Genomic DNA, 19,882 nt, shown 5'->3' on the forward strand with positions numbered 1-19,882 from the left:
TCTGACATGGAGTTGACCGTGTCCAGCTTCGTCTCATTGTTGGTCTACATCTTGACCTTCTTGCTTGGACTTCCCGGAAATCTCCTTGTTCTTTTCGTGTACATCCGTAAGGCTCGAAAACATGGTGCCACCCCCAATGTAGTCTACGCTCTAAACCTGTGTGTGGCAAACCTGGCTCTAGTGTCATGGATGCCAGTCAAAGTGGCAGAGACGCTCCAAGGTTGGGCGCTTCCAGCTGCGGTTTGTCCTGTTTACAGCTTCTTTCTGTTTTCTTCTGTCTACGGTAGCAGTTTGATCCTCACAGCAGTCGTTGTGGGCCGTTATCTGAGTATCGCCTATCCCATAACTTACAAACTCTACCGCCGGGCACGTACCTCTTGCCTGGTGAGCGCTATCTTGTGGATTTTAGTGCTTGTACACTTGGGTTTTGCTTATATTGCCGAAGGAGGGGGCCATTTTGTGTCTTTATCAGAGGAAAATGTCTCGGCATGCTATGAAAACTTCACCCAGGAGCAGTTGAAAGTGCTGGTGCCGTTACGCCTGGAGATGGCACTGCTACTCTTCCTGGTGCCGCTCGTTTTGTCAGCATTCTGCACACTGCGCTGCCTTGTGCTTGTCAGACACTCTGCTTTGCCTTCTGTTGGGAAAAGAAGGGTGTTAGCCATTGCACTCTCCACTTTAGTAGTATTTGTGGTCTGTTATTTACCCTACAATGTTTCCCACGTGGTGGGATTTGTCTTGTACACTAATGTGGAGTGGAGAAGTGAAGCCATGCTTTCCAGCTCCTGCAATGTATTTCTTGAGCCTGTGGTCATGTTGATGCTTTCGCCATGGACGCCGAGGGATTTGGTGGACCGATTGTGCCGCAAACGAAGGAAAGCGCCATGCAAGTCATGGCATCAGAAGCACTGGAACAGGGCTTCCAGGAACCCTCAAACAACAACGACACAAGCGGCGTCAGTAATAAGCCATGGTCAATCTAAGAATGACAGAGCAAAAGCAAACAAAGCAGACTCGTCCATAAGTGACCTGATTAGGGTACGGCAAGACACTCATGGAAATAAATGAGATGTTGACTTTGAACATGAATTTTTTTTAAACTTGTGAGTGTGAGTCACCCAGTCATTTTTAGGGGAAGGATATGAGCTATGAGATCATGTTTTGGTGGTTATTAAAGATATTGGATGAGAGTGCATGTTCTTATAATATTTTGCAAGCACAGCTTTCCCTTTTCAATTATGTTTGCCTCTGTATTATATGAATTTTTTTGTGATTTTAACCAAAAATATAAACAATAGTAAGTTATTATAATGACTAAAAATTGTAAAATAGCATCTAGTGGATCTTTTAAACATGAGGGAAGATCTATAGTAAATTTGAAGCAGTTCTATACAGACTCCATGTATATTCTTTTATTTCATTCAAATCTGAACAACAGAGTAGTATTGATGACCCATGTGTTTAATTTGTAACTATTCTGTGAAACAGTTATTCTGTAATTACTGTAATACTTGTACTTTTAAATGTATAATGTGAATGTGTAAAATGTTTAACATGGGCACTGTATTCTAATATAAATTAAATTGCTCTTACATTCTTTGGGACTGTTTCATTTTCCTGATGCAGTTTTTGTGTATTGAAATTATGAAGTGATGCAGCATGTACAGGTGCATCTCAATAAATTAGAATGTCGTGGAAAAGTTCATTTATTTCAGTAATTCAACTCAAATTGTGAAACTCGTGTATTAAATAAATTCAATGCACACAGACTGAAGTAGTTTAAGTCTTTGGTTCTTTTAATTGTGATGATTTTGGCTCACATTTAACAAAAACCCACCAATTCACTATCTCAACAAATTAGAATATGGTGACAAGCCAATCAGCTAATCAACTCAAAACACCTGCAAAGGTTTCCTGAGCCTTCAAAATGGTCTCTCAGTTTGGTTCACTAGGCTACACAATCATGGGGAAGACTGCTGATCTGACAGTTGTCCAGAAGACAATTATTGACACCCTTCACAAGGAGGGTAAGCCACAAACATTCATTGCCAAAAAAGAAGCTGGCTGTTCACAGAGTGCTGTATCCAAGCATGTTAACAGAAAGTTGAGTGAAAGGAAAAAGTGTGGAAGAAAAAGATGCACAACCAACCGAGAGAACCGCAGCCTTATGAGGATTGTCAAGCAAAATGGATTCAAGAATTTGGGTAAACTTCACAAGGAATGGACTGAGGCTGGGGTCAAGGCATCAAGAGCCACCACACACAGACGTGTCAAGGAATTTGGCTACAGTTGTCGTATTCCTCTTGTTAAGCCACTCCTAAACCACAGACAACGTCAGAGGCATCTTACCTGGGCTAAGGAGAAGAAGAACTGGACTGTTGCCCAGTGGTCCAAAGTCCTCTTTTCAGATGAGAGCAAGTTTTGTATTTCATTTGGAAACCAAGGTCCTAGAGTCTGGAGGAAGGGTGGAGAAGTTCATAGCCCAAGTTGCTTCAAGTCCATTGTTAAGTTTCCACAGTCTGTGATGATTTGGGGTGCAATGTCATCTGCTGGTGTTGGTCCATTGTGTTTTTTGAAAACCAAAGTCACTGCACTCGTTTACCAAGAAATTTTGGAGCACTTCATGCTTCCTTCTGCTGAGCAGCTTTTTAAAGATGTTGATTTCATTTTCCAGCAGGATTTGGCACCTGCCCACACCGCCAAAAGCACCAAAAGTTGGTTAAATGACCATAGTGTTACTGTGCTTGACTGGCCAGCAAACTCACCAGACCTGAACTCCATAGAGAATCTATGGGGTATTGTAAAGAGGAAGATGAGAGACACCAGACCCAACAATGCAGATGAGCTGAAGGCCACTATCAAAGCAACCTGGGCTTCCATACCACCTCAGCAGTGCCACAAACTGATCACCTCCATGCCACGCTGAATTGAGGCAGTAATTAAAGCAAAAGGAGCCTCTACCAAGTACTGAGTACATATATAGTAAATGAACATACTTTCCAGAAGGCCAACAATTTACTAAAAATGTTTTTTTTTTTTTATTGGTCTTATGAAGTATTCTAATTTGTTGAGATTATGAGACTTAAACTACTTCAGTCTGTGTGCATTGAATTAATACATGAGTTTCACAATTTGAGTTGAATTACTGAAATAAATTAACTTTTCCACGACATTCTAATTTATTGATATGCACCTGTATATGCTTTATTTTTTAAGATTAACTGTTCTTCGAATGCCTGAATTCCTGTCATAACTGTAAAGATTTGATTTCAAAAACTGTATCATAGCTCTTAAACTTTTTCTCGTTATGGTTTAAATCTGTATTTAACCTCAGAATGATCTCAAAGTAAGTCTGATTTTGTGGTGGCTGAGCTTAAAATTAATTTATTATACTCTTAATTCAGGTGATGAAGGATTTCGAAAGTGACAATAATCACTACTGTAATCACAAAATGTTTGAATGTGATTAACAGTTGAAAACATTAGAAATTTAGAAAAGTAATCAAATGTATTCAGTTACATTACTTTAAGTAATTGAAATAGTTACACTACTTATTACATTTTAGACACGGTAACTTGTAATCTGTAATCTATTACAAAGTAACCTTCCAAACACTGGTTACATGTTCACACAAAAGTCACTGCAGGACCACAACGATGTCCAGAAATTGTTGATATCCTTGATATCATTTAAAAAATACTCCTTACACTAATTTCGGGCCTCATATCCATACCAGAAAAAAGAAAACAAAACAATAGTCCTTTATTTTCACATTGACTAAGCGTGCACAAAACCCATGTGATAGTTTGTGGTTTGCAATGTGGCACTACCCAGGAAAGATTTGAGGACTGATAAACATGCATGTTAAAAGTTACTGTTTAAAATGAGATGGAAGCCAAAGCCATAACCCGAAGAGTTGTGGTGAGTATTTAGTCTTAAAATCTGTTTAGATGGTTTTCCAATTATGTTGGACTGGAATACACGTTTTACTTATTTACTGTGGTGAAAAACTATAAAAAAACAGAACTGGTGAGTCATTTTTACAAAACATCTCCAAAGTGTAAAAAACTTTCTTGGAATAGCATAGTTTCAAGGTTCTGAATATGTATTTTTATTTAAAACTATAAGATGATAGCAATGTAACAGTGTTACCCGCTGATTTGCACATTTTGCTTTCACATTAACTTTCTCCAGTAATTGTTTTTGCATCAGCATTTTACATTTAATTATTAATTAAAAATACCTAAACCTGATTGTATGAAGATCAGAATTAACATTTTGAATTATCGCATTTCATTTATGTTTTTGATTGGCACAGTTAATTGTTTTGTATTATACAGCATTTTTCCAAAAAGCTCTCAGCTCTCAGCAGTTTGATCATGGCACATAGATGATGGAATCAATATTAAGTCATTTAATGCAAAAGCCATTTAAGGTTCAGCCAAAAGAGAGAAAGAAAGAAAAAGTATTCTAAAGAATGTTTATGCTGCTCAAAATGATCACATCTGTGCAACTATAAAAAGGAAAGAAAAAATGCTATTTGGAATACAGACTAATGCTAAGTAACTTCATGTTGTTTTTGTGTCATCTTGGAGCTAGATAAATTCGCTAAGACCATCAAACTTGGGATGAAATGCAAAACAATGCTTAAAAATGTGGAGGAAAATGGATACAGGTTAGTAACAACCCAAGACTGAATAATAATAACTATCCTTTATTTCAGCCTCCAGACTTTAAGTAACTGTGCTTTTCGCTGATCATAGATGGAACGTAGACTGGTCTGATGATTTGTATTCTAGCATAGTATTCTTTAGCTAGGCTAATGAGTAGCCTGAGGGTACTGGGGAAAAAAACAAAACATGTATTCATAATATGACAAAATGCAAATCATACTATAGTTTACTGTATGTATGCCATCCAGGTGTCTAGAGTACATTACAGAAGCACATTTCAAAAGAGATCAAGTCTACTAATAATAGAGAGAATACCCTTTGGTAAGTTCCAAATAAAACCGCTTATGTTTTTAGAATCTTTGAGAACCTTTATTCTAGATATATATATATATTTTTTTTATAATATTAAAAAAATCTAAGAGAATAGTCTCAAAAGTGTGTGTGTGTTTATATATTACAGGTGCTGTTTTAAGAACTCGCAGGGTTGTTTTCTACAGTAAAGTGAAAAACTTTATCACAGTCCGACAACAATGTCAGAAGATTCGACAGTGTTTCTCGCCATATGCATCATCACATTCCTGATTGGTTTTCCTAATACTGTGCTGGCATTCTGCTTGTGTATTCGCAAGATTCATCGTAAACCTATCCCCATTGACATATTCATGTTGAACCTCGCTGCTTCTGACCTCGTCTTCCTCACCTTCCTGCCTGTCAAGATGAAAGAGGCTGCAGATAACATGGTTTGGAACATGCCCGGTGCCCTGTGCCGCTTCAGTCTGTTCATGTTCTTTCTTCCTCTTTATTCCAGCAGCCTGTTCTTGGCAGCGATTAGTGCCGAGCGCTATGTGTGTGTAGCATTTCCAGTGAGGTATAAAAGTCCAAAAAGATTCATTTACACAACACTTATATGTGTTTTCACCTGGGTGATTATTGCAGTAACTTCAGTATTTACTTACAAGGCAGCATACTTAGTTTCTAATGAAGCGGACAACACCACTAATAATCGCTCTCTGGAGCCCGAACCTTGGGACTGTTATATTAACTTGTCAGCGAAACAGCTGACAGAACTGCTCCCAGTGCGTCTTGGGATAGCAGTGGTGTTTTTCCTTCTACCCCTCCTTATCTGCTGCTTCTGTTACATCAGTTTAATTCGTATTTTGATGAAGTGTCCTCTCTTGAAGCGACAGCTTAAACTCCGAGTAGTTGGACTGATTGTGGGGACTCTCCTTGTGTTTGCCATTAGTTTTGCACCCTACAATGCATCACACGTAGTGGGCTTCATCAAAAAAGAAAATCCAGATTGGCGCATGAAAACTTTAATGCTGAGCACCTTAAACGCATGTTTTGATCCTATTATATTTTTCTGTATCTCTAAGGATATGAGAAGGGCCATCAAAGTATGTGCAAAGGTCTTGTGCAGTTTTATGCCTACTTAAAGCAACTTTTTACTTAACTTAAGAATGGTATCCCCAAAATGTCTTCTAATTCAATCACACAAAACAAATGTCCAAAGACATATTGTAACCTACACTTAGGGTGTACACGTTTGTCATGGTAGGCTATATGAGCAGAAAAGGGTCCTGTACCTTGGAAAAATGTCACTGAAATAACTGACCTGTGAGCATCACGCCGATCTTTGTGACAGCACTAAACTGCCTTCAGATTTACAGTGTCCCTCCAAAGTGTCCACTGCTCCTTGTTCTAGGATAGATGCGTTCAGTCGGAATAACGTTACCCTGCAAGGTCATAGACAACAGTAGCACATCTTAGAGAGGTTTCTATGATGACATAATATATCATTTGTAAATAAATATAACATATCGTTCTTTCATTTAATATAAAGGTGTAGCCTATATAAAATATCCAAGTGTATTTATAGAAATATTTAATTATTATTAATTTAATTAATATAAATTGTCTTATTTTAAAGAGTGAAATGTCTGTTGTGATGTTTAATATGAAAATAAACCTAATTTGTTTATATTAAATGTGTATTTTATACGGCGTACAGACCACACAATTGGGACCAAATGAACTGTTTAAAAATGCCTTACCCTTTTTCTCAACTTCTCAACCACTGCTGGTCCTGGTGTGATGTGCAATGGGTAAATTTCCCGCTTCACTTCCTGTGAAATCAGGCTTCTGGCACCTGCTGGTCAAAAAGGTGTAATGCAACAACAACCAAAAAACTCTGCTCACCTTTTACAAACCAATTGCAAATGTTTTCAAGGAAGTTTTATCTATTAAATTTAATCAACAAATAATTAAATCATATTAAATATGATGATTCTGTAAATTTTGTGTCCTTTTGACGTTCAGACAAAAGTGAGCATTCTGTCATCGTTTCCTCATCCTTATGACGTTCCAATCACTTTCTTTCTTCTGTGGAATGTAAAATGACATATTTTGAGAAATGCCTCTGTAGTTATCTACAGTAGGCCTTTGTTCTGCAATATTGTGTTTTGTAGAAAAAATAAGTTATATAGGTTTACAATGACAAATGGTCTAAATAAATTGAAAGATTTTTCATTTTGGAGTTGAACTATCCATTAAGCTAGCAAAAGAGCAAAACTTCCTGTTCCTATAGAACCCATTTCCTGTGGACTGTAATTAAATGCCACTGAATCAACTTACCAATGTCACTAAGTTCACCAGAAAATTACAGCCAGGTGTGGAACTAAACTCCACAGGAAGTGGATTCTTTGGGAGAAGGAACAAGTAACCATGAACTACAGGAAACAGCCTCTTTGGTGGAAGCTATATAATGAAATTTTTATTAGTCTCATAGTAAACCATTTTATAAGTAACGCACAGATGCTTTAATTAATATACATTTAGTTGCTAAGTAAGTAATTAAATTGTATTCATTAAAAAAAAAAAGATTTTTTATTTGATCCTTCATTTGCTGAAAAGGATTCACCAGACAAACACATTACTAACAAATGAAAAGATCCAACAAACTAGATTTCAGTATATATTCACTTAAATTGCTTCAGGAATAAAATTGAATGATACACAAATCAACTCGATATTCTCAACCATGGTCTAGCACCTGACTCCTCCGTGCACACACACACACACACAAAACAAACACTCGCTTCTTATCTTTCCAGTATGTTCCATATAACAAGATAGTGTTCTTAGGGGGCTTCATATACCCCATATAGAGAAGTTATGACAACTTCCTGTGTTCTTCTCACTTACTGTTCCCAGGGTTGCCAAGAGACACTGTTTGATGAGCCTCGGTGTTGCAGATTATGCTCTGAATTGATTAAATTTCCGCTGTTTTGAGTCGTTGCACCCATCACGTATAATCACACATTCAGAATGTCTAGGACAGAGGTGAAGGAAGCTCGCGATTACCTTGTGTGAAACTGGGGAGGCACAAAATGCTGAGGATCCGTATTTTTCTACGTTGTGAAGGTCAGTAGTTTTGTTTTATTTATTATACTTTTTAAACAGAGAATATTTCTTTAACCTCAGGCATGCGTTTAAAAGCTTGATTTTTTAACAAATGTAAACTTTTTTTCTTGTCATATAAAGATCATATTAAAACTATATTGGAAACTTTTCCAATGCTTTTAAAATTTTTGATATTTTTCAAATGCCCTTCATGTATACTGATTTTACTGTTCTACTCTTGTCCCAAAACCAGACGTTCAATCTACTATAACGTTAAAACTATTATAATCTAAAGACTGAAATAAATAAAAATGAAGTTATAATTCTGTCAAATTATGTGTGAAATTATTGTTTAATTAGGATATATAAAGTGCTACTTTTTTCATTCATTTTATTTCAAAATTAACTTCAACTGCTGTCATTTGCAGAATAAAAAAGCTAGTTAAAGCTGCTTAAAAAGTAAGGGTTAGTAAAAACTAATTGCAAACTAGTTAAATTAGTGAGAGTTCTTTTTATTTTCTAAGTCCACAAAACCAAACATGCCCATGGCTGAAGAAATATCCTGTTATAAAATCAATTTTTCCATATATTATAGCATGCATTATGAATTGCTCTTTGGATTTGCTTTGCATTGGTTAAAGCCAATACTTTGGTGTTCTCTACATTATTTCTATTTAAACTTTCTATTTAAATTTCTATTTTTTTCATTATTATTAATTTCTGACTCTGGCAAAGCTGTGGGTATTATTTGTCTGTCATCACCATTCCTATACTTTATTAACTTCTGCTGTTTCGGTTTTCTGCACAGTGTTTCTAGCACCTGTTGACCATCTGTGAGGTACGGACTAATGGCCAAGTTAGACTACCAGCTTCTCTTATCAGTCTACATCCTCACCTTCCTGATCGGCCTTCCTGCCAACATCCTAGCGTTCTTTACCTTCTGTCGAAAGGTTTACCGCAAACCAACCCCCATCGACATTCTCCTGCTAAACCTGACAATATCTGACCTCATCTTCCTCGCGGTCCTGCCGTTCAAGATGAAGGAGGCCACTGACAACTTGAACTGGAGCCTGCCATATTACCTGTGCCCCATTAGCAGTTTCCTCTTCTTCTCCACCATCTACACCAGCACGTTATTTCTGACCGCGATTAGCATAGAGCGCTATCTAGGTGTTGCGTTTCCGATCCGATACGCTCTAGGACGCCGACCACGCAATGCTGTGATTGCAAGCTGCTTCCTCTGGCTTCTGGGCTCTCTTAACCTCAGCATTGTGTACATTGTGCCATACATAGCCTCAAGTGATAATTCGAGCTACAGCAAGCTCCAACCCAATCCTCACGTGACAATTTGCTACGATAACTTCACCATAGAGCAGCTGAACATTCTGCTTCCTGCTCGTCTGGAGCTTTTTCTCGTGCTTTTCTGTATACCCCTCCTCATCTGCTGCTTCTGCTACATAAACTTCATACGAATCCTCTCCAATCTGCCTCATCTCGGACGACGGCGTAGACTCAGGGCCATTGGGTTGGCGGTGGGGACGCTGTTGGTTTTCACCATCTGTTTTAGCCCGTATAACATCTCACACGTGGTTGGTTTCATTCACGGTAATAGTGAATGGTGGCGTAATTTTGCTTTGATCTCCAGCACTCTGAACGCCTGTTTGGACCCCATCATCTTTTACTTTTCCTCGGCTGCTGTTCGCAGTGCCATACGCGCATGTGTTAATGGTCTAAAGGAGAAAATTCACATTGTAGAATACAGAAGCTGCTGTTCTGCTGGCCCTTCCAAAACTGAAGCCTACAAGGAGACGAACCCACCTATTGACCTGGGCTGAGAATCGAGCTACAGAGAGTATTTTAGTTCATTTAGACCTACAGAAAGAAGTATTGTTTGCATGTAGCCTACTGTGGAGTTTACTTTCTGAGAGGTAAAATTAGATAAATTTGATGTGGGAATGCACATTTTATTCAGAAAGTTTTTTTCATTTTTAATGATCATTTGGATTAAACTTGGATTTAAAAATAGATTTATTCAAGAGAAATAAAGATATATAATTAATGGATAAATTATACTTGTGTTGATTTCCTGGAAGTGATTTTTCTATGTTTACACTGTACATATATATATACACAGAAGAGTACATACTGTAGACCAGGGTTCCTCAAATCTTTCCCTGGAGGGCCAATCTGCTGCAGAGTTTAGCTCCAACCCTGATCAAACTCACCTACCTGTGATTTTCTAATGATCTCTGAAGACTCTGATTAGCATGCTCAGGTTAGAGCTAAACTCTAAATGCCTGTGGTAAACTGTAAAGTAATTATTATCAAATTATGTGATTTATAAAGTGATTTTCTCTATGGTAAAAGCTGTAAGCACAGCACCTCTGACATTAAAAGAGCAGCTGATAACCACAGTTTACACAGACTTCAGTGTATTCAGCCTTTAGACTAATGATCTTTCATTACTTTCATTAATGATGAAAACAGTATTTGTATGTAGAGGCCATATATTTGCTGATAATTTTTTTTTAATCAATAAGATTGATTATACAGACTGTTTAAATTTATTTTCATACTGTTATTGCAGTCTCGTCGTTATTTTTTCATGTCAAAATGTTATTGTTACACCTCTCATGTAATCCATGACTACTCACAAAAAGACAATGACACAATGAAGCCAATATATCAAATTTATTTACATATTTAATATAAAATTATATGAATACATAAATATTATATAAAATCATGAATAAATAAATAAATAGATATTGTACAAATAATACGGAAATTTTATAGGTTTTGTTTATGTTTTGGGGGCCTCTCTTTGGGTGAAACTTCAAGGGTTGCTGCGTGTTCAGCTCCCATACTCCAAAAGCCTCTCTCAAAAAGAGCCCCCAATTTATGTTATTCCTTGCAATCTGCATGAGTTCATGAAAGTGTGCTCCAACATTCTGGTTCTTCAATCTGCGGAGGTAACTTGGAATGGAGTGCCTCTTTTTCTCTCATCGAAACAAGGTTTTCTTGTTCTCTCTTTACAACTTTTTCTGGAACTTTTCCTTCTTTGCTCTGATGTTTCCATGCACCTCCTGATGCCATGGGATGATAGTCACAAAACTCGCTCCATGATTTATAATAATGCATCAAAAGAATGTTGTGGAAAAACATGCTAGGATACCTAATAACTTCTGAGAACAAAACAGCACACACTGCAATGGCATCTTGAGGAGTCAGTACATAAGATTCAACTTTGTCATGGTTGCCCTTGATGTAGTTCCAAATTGTCACAGAATAGTTTTTAGCCATTTCTTTTGATGGCTTCAATTTTGCATAATTAAGATTTTTGTTGTGAAGTTGAATCTCTTATCTTTTTTGACTGGACAACAGTACAGATCACTTCCTTGCAACCGTACTGAGTAATCACCAACTAAAATGGTGACATCCTGCCTTTCATGCTTTTCCTGTTTCCACCAAAATCCGACAAAGTAATAAATTACACTGGCATAGTGGAAAAAATCGCTTATTCTGATTGGTGCACTGATGTCAGTGTTTAGGTCTTCGATGCTCCTATCGACAATGTTTTTAATTTGTTGAACAGCACAAATCTCCATGAATAAAATGAAGTATGAAGTATGAATACTTTCGCAAGGCAATGTAGCTCAAGGTATTGTGTTAATATGAGAAAATTTACTGTATTGATTTTTCACAGGTGGTTTACCTGTATTTTTACCTAAGCATTGCCCTCCCCTACTGTTTTTCCCAAAATAACCACAAGATAATGTCAAGATACATTTTTATTGTAACTATGGACTATGTTGACAAGAGTGATGTAGAAGTTTTCACCATGAAGCTTACACTGGTTATGTACTGGAAAGAAAATGGATTTCACAGTAAATTATCTAATTTTCAGTAGTAAGAAAAAAAATGTTTTAAAGCTTGTTGTTTTGTTGAACATCACAGTTATATATGATATGAGAACAGTAGGGCCTGTAGATAGGGAGTACGTGTTATTTAATAAAAATATAATTATATTTTCAGAATGAGATCATTTTTTTCTCAAACATCCCTGCTAAAAAAAAAACAATAGAAGCCCAATAGAAACCATCACAGAAATTCTAATGGTTTCCATTAAAATACCATTATAAACCATTAGCTTTTTCCAGTAAAATCATTACAAAATTCCTTTTTGTAGTGTGTTTTGGGCATTTTTCCAATAGGATTTAACATCCCACCAATAGAATCCATCACATACCAGTAGACACCATTATAGTTTCCATTAAAACCAATACAATTCCCATTATAACCATTAAAACCATTACATTTTCTATTGTGTTTTGGGCAGGGTTCAATTTGTTTTTTTCAGGAGGGATATTGTGTGGGGTAAAACGCCCCCAAGGGGCAATGGGCAATTACTGTAGTTGTTCTGTTCTGAACATCAAATCCTTTGTTTTTCCATCAAATGTATTCTAAATAGTTGGTTGACAAAGTATTTGGACTTTATATTTAAAAATGACCTCAAGTTAGCATCAGGTAGCTAAGTAGCTAGCCAGTTAGCATCAGCTAAAAAATTGTTATTACTGTATAATTAATAGGCTATTATAATTTTGTAATTCTTAATTATTGATTATATTCTTTTATAATTTTAAGCTAAAGCTGCCTGTACTCTGATTTTGCTGTAAAGGTTTAAAGCAAATTGGTTTGTCAGACTGGGAGGCATTTTACCCCACCCATGGGGGCATTTTGGCCCATAGGTGGCCCCATTGGCACAAATTAAATTTCTGTTAAAAATCTAATAACATGAAAACAATCACAACTTTTCTGAACACATTTAACTTTTGTTTCACAGAAAAAAACTTGCACAATCCTTAAGTGGGGCGTTTTCCCCACTCTACCCTAAGGTCCTGGCACAAAATTACCAGTAGATTACCTTTTCTACATATTTCTTTTCTTATAGTGGACCTAACTATATTATAAGCTTATAACAAGGTGTATTATAAATGAAAAATTATTACTGAACAATTGCAACCAAAAACTTAATTCACATATGATGTAAGTACTGATATGACAGTAGAAATGTTTATGACAGGAAGTTGCTTTCCCACAGAGAAAATGATGACGCTTCTAGCAAGTCATGTGATTTAGGGTTTTGAGATTGGCTGTGATGTTTATACATGTGCTTATATAAAAGAGAAACCCAGAGTAACAATATGTAGGTTTTTTGCCCTTTAAAGAAACAAAAGTGCTGAAATAAATTTGAAACACCTTTTCTGCATTTAAATGATGTCTTATCTTTCACGTCATAATTTCAGTCACATGAAAAATGTCATTATGACAGCCTATTGTGTTTCACTGGTTCAAACCAGACTGGTTTGGCTCCATCATATACATATTTTACCTGTTTTCATTGCTAGAGAACATCTAGAGGAACTCCATATATGGTGTGATCAGTAGGCATGATTACGTCAATGCAAACGTAATGAAAAGCAGCCGCGTAAAAGGTATAAAAGTGAAGTGCGGCATAGGCGTACCAGGAAACAACTGGGTAAGTACAATCTCTTCAGAATTATTAAGTAGGAGGTTTTTAAAGATGAAACTCTGATTTCATTATGAATCTGTTTAATCTAACATAACTTCGTCTCAAAAAAACAAACAAACAAAAAAAAAAAACCATTGAATTTGATGCTGTAATAAATCTTTATTATTATCAATTTTTGAAAAAAAACAAAAAACAATTGAAGTTACATTTTATGAAGTCTAACTTTCATCTGTAATAATACAATGTCTTTGAATTATGCCTAAATTTGTTTGGGAGAGTTTCTCAGAAAATATGTAATTATTAAAGATAAAGTTAATTACATTTTAATTCCATTGACGTTCCTAATGTAAAGTCATTTCAGGTGGAATGATATTGAATAAAGTTGCCCTGTATGTTTCTATTAAAAAGTTTGAGATTAGATGTTTTTTTTAAATAATGTGAAGTCAGTTTTTGTAATGTCTAATATATATCTTTATCTGTAATAATGTCTTTGAATTGTGCTCATTTGTGAGTAGATGTGTGATATTAATTTGATTCAATTTTATTTCGGTCGACAGCCCTAATGTAAAGTAATTTCTGGTGGAATGACATTTTGAAATAAAGCTGCTTTTTAAAAACCATATTAAATAAATTTCATAATAGTCCTGGATTATTTGTGGTCTTAAGTGTTGTCAGGTGTTTTCTGTGAAAGTTGGCTGTTTTCATTTTTAATTCTTCACCCATTTAACACGATCCAAACAGCCTAGGCAAGGTTCTCGACAGAGTTTGGCTCCATCAAATGTTTTCACTGCATGCTAGAAACACTCCATATATGGTGTGATCAGTAGGCACGTCATGATTACGTCAATGAAAATGTAAAAGAAAGCAACAGGGACAGGAAGCACTTTTTTTCTTAATGTGAAGTCACTTTTGTAATGGTTAATCCATGTAATAATATAATGCACTTGAATTATGCTCATTTGGGAGCCTTTCTCAGCAAATGTGTGATTACTAAAGATTAATTAGATTACATTTTACGCTGGTTGACAGCTCTAATGTAAAGCTATTTCTGGTGGAATGACGTATTGAATTAAGTTGCTTTTTAAATAAACCATATTAAATAAAATCATCCTGGATTATTTGTGATTTTACATGTGTCAGGTGTTTTCTGCAGAAGCTGGCTGTTTAAATTTTTTAATTCTTCACCCATTTAAGATGATCCAAACAGCCTAGGCAAGTTTCTCAGCAGTGTTTGGCTCCATCATTTGCATATTTTAAGTGTTTTCCCGGCTAGAGATCTTCTAGAGGAACTCCATATATGATGTGATTAGTAGGTACGTCATGTTTACGTCAATGCAATTGTAAGAGAAAGCAACAGGGACAGGAAACGGTTTTTTAAATTTTTTTTATGTGAAGTCACTTTTGTAATGTTTAATCCATGTAACAATATAATGTATTTGAATTATGCTCATTTGGGAGCCTTTCTCAGCAATTGTGTGATTATTAAAGATTAATTAGATTACATTTTACGCTGGTTGACAGCTCTTATGTAAAGCTATTTCTGGTGGAATGACATATTGTTTACGTCATACATGTTTACGTCAATGCAAATGTAAGGAAAAGGAATAGGGACAAAGATATAAAGGTGTGATGTGGTATTTTGTGCTACAAAATTATTCATACGAACAATCTTGTGTAACAGAATTGTTAATTTTTAAAAAATAAAGCTGATTTCATAAATAATCATTAATATTGTAAAAAATATATATTATATTAGAGGTGTAGGCCTTCTTTTACTCTGTTTACATGTATTTGCTGCACTGTTAGACATTTCAAAGGGTTTTTACAGTAACTTACTGGCAACACTGTTGCCAGTAAGTTACTGTAATTAAGATTTACAGTAGCAAACTGTATTTGATTTAGCAGTATACTACTGTAATTCATTCATTTTAATATAGATTTCATTAGATTTTATAATTTTTATATAGAATTCATTTTATTTTTACTCTACATAGGTATTCAATTAAAACAGACACAATAATTAGTTAATAATTGCTAGTAAAAAACCATTTTTAATTTGTTAACAATTCAATAAGCTAACAAAAGTCGTTTGAAACGACAGCGCAGTTTACCATGGTAAAGTTCTGTAACCGCCATGTTGAAAATTAAAAAAGTAAATGTTACTAGGTTAAACTGGTGTGCAAAAATCTGACACAAACACACAGACAAACGTACATATATTTTTACCTTGCTTGCTGGTCTTATTCTCTCGTAAGGTGCATCGACACACAGCGCAGATGTTCTCCGGAGCTCTCCCACTCTCGCGGGTTCATCCCCGGGCAAAACCCGACAACAGACAACAATATAGAACCCATTATATATATTATCTACAGTGAATGCGGACAGTAAACCGATGCCCCGGTATATTTCTGACGTGCAGATGCACTCCAAGCACTCGTGCTGTTTCTGACACGAAGTACAAACGGATTTTCCAATCATTAGAAGCGATGTAACACGTCCAGTGTAGTCAGTCCCAAGCTGCTGCGGCGTTGTAGACACGGTGCAGGGCAAATTGTCAATCCAAATCTAAGAAATGAGGAAAATAAAACGACCTCAGTATAATGGCGCCAAAGAGACCATTACAGTAGTATACAGCAATTTAAAAAAATACAGTAAGTCTCTGTATGTGGAGTCTGACGTCACAGAAAATTCCCATGATGCAAAGAGTATTACAGTTATTTACTGTAAAGGTAATTTGCAGTATTACACTGGGTGATATACAGTAAATAACTGTGGAAATTACAGAAATGTCTAACAGTGTGTATACTAGGTGAATACAGGTAAAGTAGGACCACAAATGTTCTTGTGATTCATGTGATCATGACTCATTTTTCTTACAGAAAAAAAAAAACCCTCATTGTTTCTGTGGTCACTGAAATCTAGCATCAGCGTTAGTTCTGGCAGGTCAAGTTAGTCAAGCTCGCATCAGCTGACTCTCAGCTGATCCACATCTACCTATAGGGATGCAACACCTATCACAGCACTCATATATAAGGTCCATCAGTATTATCACCAGCTTCGCGTTGCTCAATAGCTAATTACCCACCTCCATCCCCAACTCCTCCTCTGTCAGTCAGGATTCAGCCTTCCGATTCTCCTTTGAATCGGACTAATCTCTAAAATGTTACATTAAATTACTGAACTTTAATGATATCTGCAATACATTTTATGTTGGTTCTGTTCTGTGTACCCTGGGGGGTTATTGCTGCTCTTATCCATAGGCTGCATGGATGCACAGGAAGTTCTTCCCCAGAACAGAACCAGACCGCCAATCCAAACTGTATGCTAATTGTCAGTCATCTTTGACCATAGTGGTCCTGACAGAAATGATTTATTAGCATCTCTCAAACATCATTCTGAGTTATTCCTGGGATTCGGAACTACATATGATTCATTTTCTAAATGCCCCACATAATTAGGCACATGTCAAACCTCCAAAATAAAATCATATTTTCCCACCTCAAGCATTAACAACTTTTTATTATTTTCAGGTTTTTTTTTTTTCAGATTGAGATGGCTTTTTTCTCAACCCCGTAACGGACAAAATTGGTTTAAAAAGGATTTTACACAGAATATTTTGTTTTTATAAAACAAACATTACTGCTCACGTGTACTGCTCAAATGTGACAACAAATGTAACATTTATCACATTTTTCACATTTTTACAGGACTGCAGCTAAAAATACACAAATTGTGTGTCTATGGTGACTTTATTTTTGTAAAAAATATTTTTAATTTAGAAGTTTAACTAAAACCACAATTTTATGGTTTTAGTCCTTAACATGTCAGATAATAATCGGCAAGAAATGCTTTCATTCTTAATTGTCTTCCCTATATTTTTCCAAAAATATTAATGTGACAGGGTTGAAGTCTGTAACACATTTGAAGGGATACATTGCCTTCAATTTAAACTTTTCGATTTGTTTCTCTTTCAAAGTTTAAATGGACATATTACATCAAAAAATCTATTTATAACAAAAATATGAGTTGTCGTGATTTTGGTGAGTACTATATATATTTGCTGAAACCATGACTATTTTATATATTTTTTTCATTAAAATTATTAATAAATGAAATAACTCAACTCAAAAAAAAAAAAAACTCAAAAGTTTACAACCCCATAACAATGAGAAATACATGTGACGGGGTTGAGGTTTTTCACTCAAAATGGCCACTGCTAGACTGTATATGGCAGCAATAAAACATGTACATTGTATATACTTATGGATTAAAATAAAATGTTGAAAAATAATCATTTTCCATCTTTGTTAACAGTACCCTCCCTGACTATAATATGCCTCAAAAATATGAATAAAAAGTATGATACTACTAACCATTTTCTGCACCACTATTAAGAGACCTGAATGATGTCATTTCTAAATTATTATGGGCGTAGAATGGATAGTGTGACAGGGTTGAGTTCAGACTGAGGGACGTAACTTTAAAGTCTGTTTTTTATAAAATATCTTGCAGTTTTTTTTAGAAAAATATTCTTCACAAGAAAGGAACACAAATAAATGCTTACATTATGGCCAAAAATCACAGACATGCACATTCTGTAAACTCAGTAAAGTGCCTCAAGGACATGACAAAATGCTTGGTTTAAGATAGATACAAGACATTATTTTATCCTAAAAAATACTAAAATGTAACAATTATTTTTATTCATTATAATGGGCATACCAATATTGTGAAAAGCTTTGAACAATTAATTTTGGTAAACCACCACTTTAGAAAATATTACCGAATCCCATGACTCCTAACAATTTTGTCTGCGCTTTGAAATGGGAATTTTTTTTTCTTTAAAAAAATTTTGTTCTTTATTTATTTGGAATCATTTTACATATGACAGTGACATGCAGGATATGATATAAATACCAGGCTAAAAAAAAAAAAAAAAAAACAGCCAAAGCAGGTTTGCAGGTTTTCTCCCCATCATTCTTATTTAGAGGGGTTTGATACACTTTTCAAGTGGTCAGCAAATCACCTTTTGTTAAAAAAAAAGAAAGAAAAAAAGAAAGAAACAGAGATATAAACCATCTCTAAACCTTTTGTAAGTGTTCTGATGTTGTGTAAAAAATCTTTGGGCCAAGTTTAATCCAGTAATCAAGCATGGCAGCTGCAATTGGAACATGTATTTATATTGTGCAATCAAGAAGAATATAATTGTTTGTCTTCAATGATATCATAGGTTCAGATTCTACCATGATGCATAGGTATAACAATGTTATACAGGAGAAGCAGAGAGAAAGGTACTCTTCTTAGATAACGTACAAATAAAGGTCATTTTTATCTCTTTAGTTACTATGTGGAGCATGGGGATCGCTACAAGACGGCTTAATGAATTTGTTTTTGTGAAAACCTTAAATTCGACAAAAACTGACATTTTTCACTTCTTTTGTCTGTAGCTCAAAATTAAACAGTGAGAATCTGACTCATTTTGCCAGCACGGGTCACAATTGTAGATGATGTTATGAAACAATCTGACATCTTTTCACAGATACAATAAAGGACAGTTTTCACCCATGGCTGAAAAAATGGTATTATTTTAAACAATATATATTTTTATTTTTTTTAATATATATATAGCATGCTAATGACCTGTTCAATGTTTTGTGTAGTGGCAGTTATTTGTATAATGATGTTATAATGCATTTTTGTTTCAGTTTGTTTAGTTTTAATTATACTAAATACAAACAATAAATAACCCATTTTGAACACTGAGAGTCTTAATAGTCCTTCAGTCAGATATGTGCATTGTGGTTTGCAGTTTAACAAACTGGTTGTACATATTTAAACACACCACAGAACCATCAAAATTAAACAATAAAAATAGTAACAGTAATTGAAATCTTTTAAAACATTTTATATTAAAATTGTTGGTTGTGAATTTTAATTAAGAAATTGTAAACATGCTTTGTCGAAGTAGAAGAGTTTTATTTTTATTTATTTTTTGCTTATCTTTGCTTTTGGCAATTAATATCATGCCATCTTGACTCAATCCTGTGCAGGAATTACAGGGACAAAGAAAAAGTAGGGTGGCCATCAAAGATGAAGGGAGAAGAAAGGAGTGCACGACCGCCACTGAAACAATAACATCATCAGGTATCAAAAAAGGTTCACACATTGAGAGGCAGTTTAACAAAGGCTACACTAGCTAAGCAAGACATTAGCATTTTTCGGGTACCGCACAATAAAAGTGCAACTTTTTAAATGTGTTTTGTTATCAGAAAA

The 19,882-nt window shown here is 35.2% G+C and overlaps 3 protein-coding genes and 1 long non-coding RNA gene across 4 annotated transcripts; all 4 read left to right on the plus strand.

The window, feature by feature from the left end:
- Positions 1 to 3: 3 nt before the first annotated feature.
- si:dkey-211g8.9 (free fatty acid receptor 3) lies at positions 4 to 1,603 on the plus strand. Its single transcript, XM_058754611.1, has one exon. The coding sequence runs from the start codon at positions 7 to 9 to the stop codon at positions 1,066 to 1,068; it is 1,062 nt and encodes a 353-aa protein (XP_058610594.1). The 5' UTR covers positions 4 to 6; the 3' UTR covers positions 1,069 to 1,603.
- A 2,667-nt stretch (positions 1,604 to 4,270) lies between these two features.
- On the plus strand, positions 4,271 to 6,593 carry si:dkey-211g8.7 (uncharacterized protein LOC794123 homolog). Its single transcript, XM_058754614.1, has 3 exons — positions 4,271 to 4,676; positions 4,923 to 4,995; positions 5,135 to 6,593. Exon 3 carries the CDS (start codon positions 5,205 to 5,207, stop codon positions 6,108 to 6,110), a length of 906 nt encoding a protein of 301 aa, XP_058610597.1. The 5' UTR covers positions 4,271 to 4,676; positions 4,923 to 4,995; positions 5,135 to 5,204; the 3' UTR covers positions 6,111 to 6,593.
- Positions 6,594 to 7,713: 1,120 nt separating this feature from the next.
- On the plus strand, positions 7,714 to 9,981 carry si:dkey-211g8.6 (uncharacterized protein LOC794045 homolog). Its single transcript, XM_058754612.1, has 2 exons — positions 7,714 to 8,097; positions 8,885 to 9,981. Exon 2 carries the CDS (start codon positions 8,925 to 8,927, stop codon positions 9,909 to 9,911), a length of 987 nt encoding a protein of 328 aa, XP_058610595.1. The 5' UTR covers positions 7,714 to 8,097; positions 8,885 to 8,924; the 3' UTR covers positions 9,912 to 9,981.
- Positions 9,982 to 13,608: 3,627 nt separating this feature from the next.
- Positions 13,609 to 19,753, plus strand: LOC131526352 (uncharacterized). Its single transcript, XR_009267431.1, has 2 exons — positions 13,609 to 19,188; positions 19,660 to 19,753. It is a non-coding gene; the product is annotated as an uncharacterized LOC131526352 (long non-coding RNA).
- Positions 19,754 to 19,882: the final 129 nt, after the last annotated feature.

Source organism: Onychostoma macrolepis, chromosome 19, assembly GCF_012432095.1.
Source record: "Onychostoma macrolepis isolate SWU-2019 chromosome 19, ASM1243209v1, whole genome shotgun sequence".
Lineage (NCBI taxonomy): Eukaryota > Metazoa > Chordata > Actinopteri > Cypriniformes > Cyprinidae > Onychostoma > Onychostoma macrolepis.

Excerpts from the sequence above, each read along its gene's own strand:
- si:dkey-211g8.9 (XM_058754611.1), top strand. The coding sequence starts at position 7 with ATGGAGTTGACCGTGTCCAGCTTCGTCTCATTGTTGGTCTACATCTTG.
- si:dkey-211g8.7 (XM_058754614.1), top strand. The coding sequence starts at position 5,205 with ATGTCAGAAGATTCGACAGTGTTTCTCGCCATATGCATCATCACATTC.
- si:dkey-211g8.6 (XM_058754612.1), top strand. The coding sequence starts at position 8,925 with ATGGCCAAGTTAGACTACCAGCTTCTCTTATCAGTCTACATCCTCACC.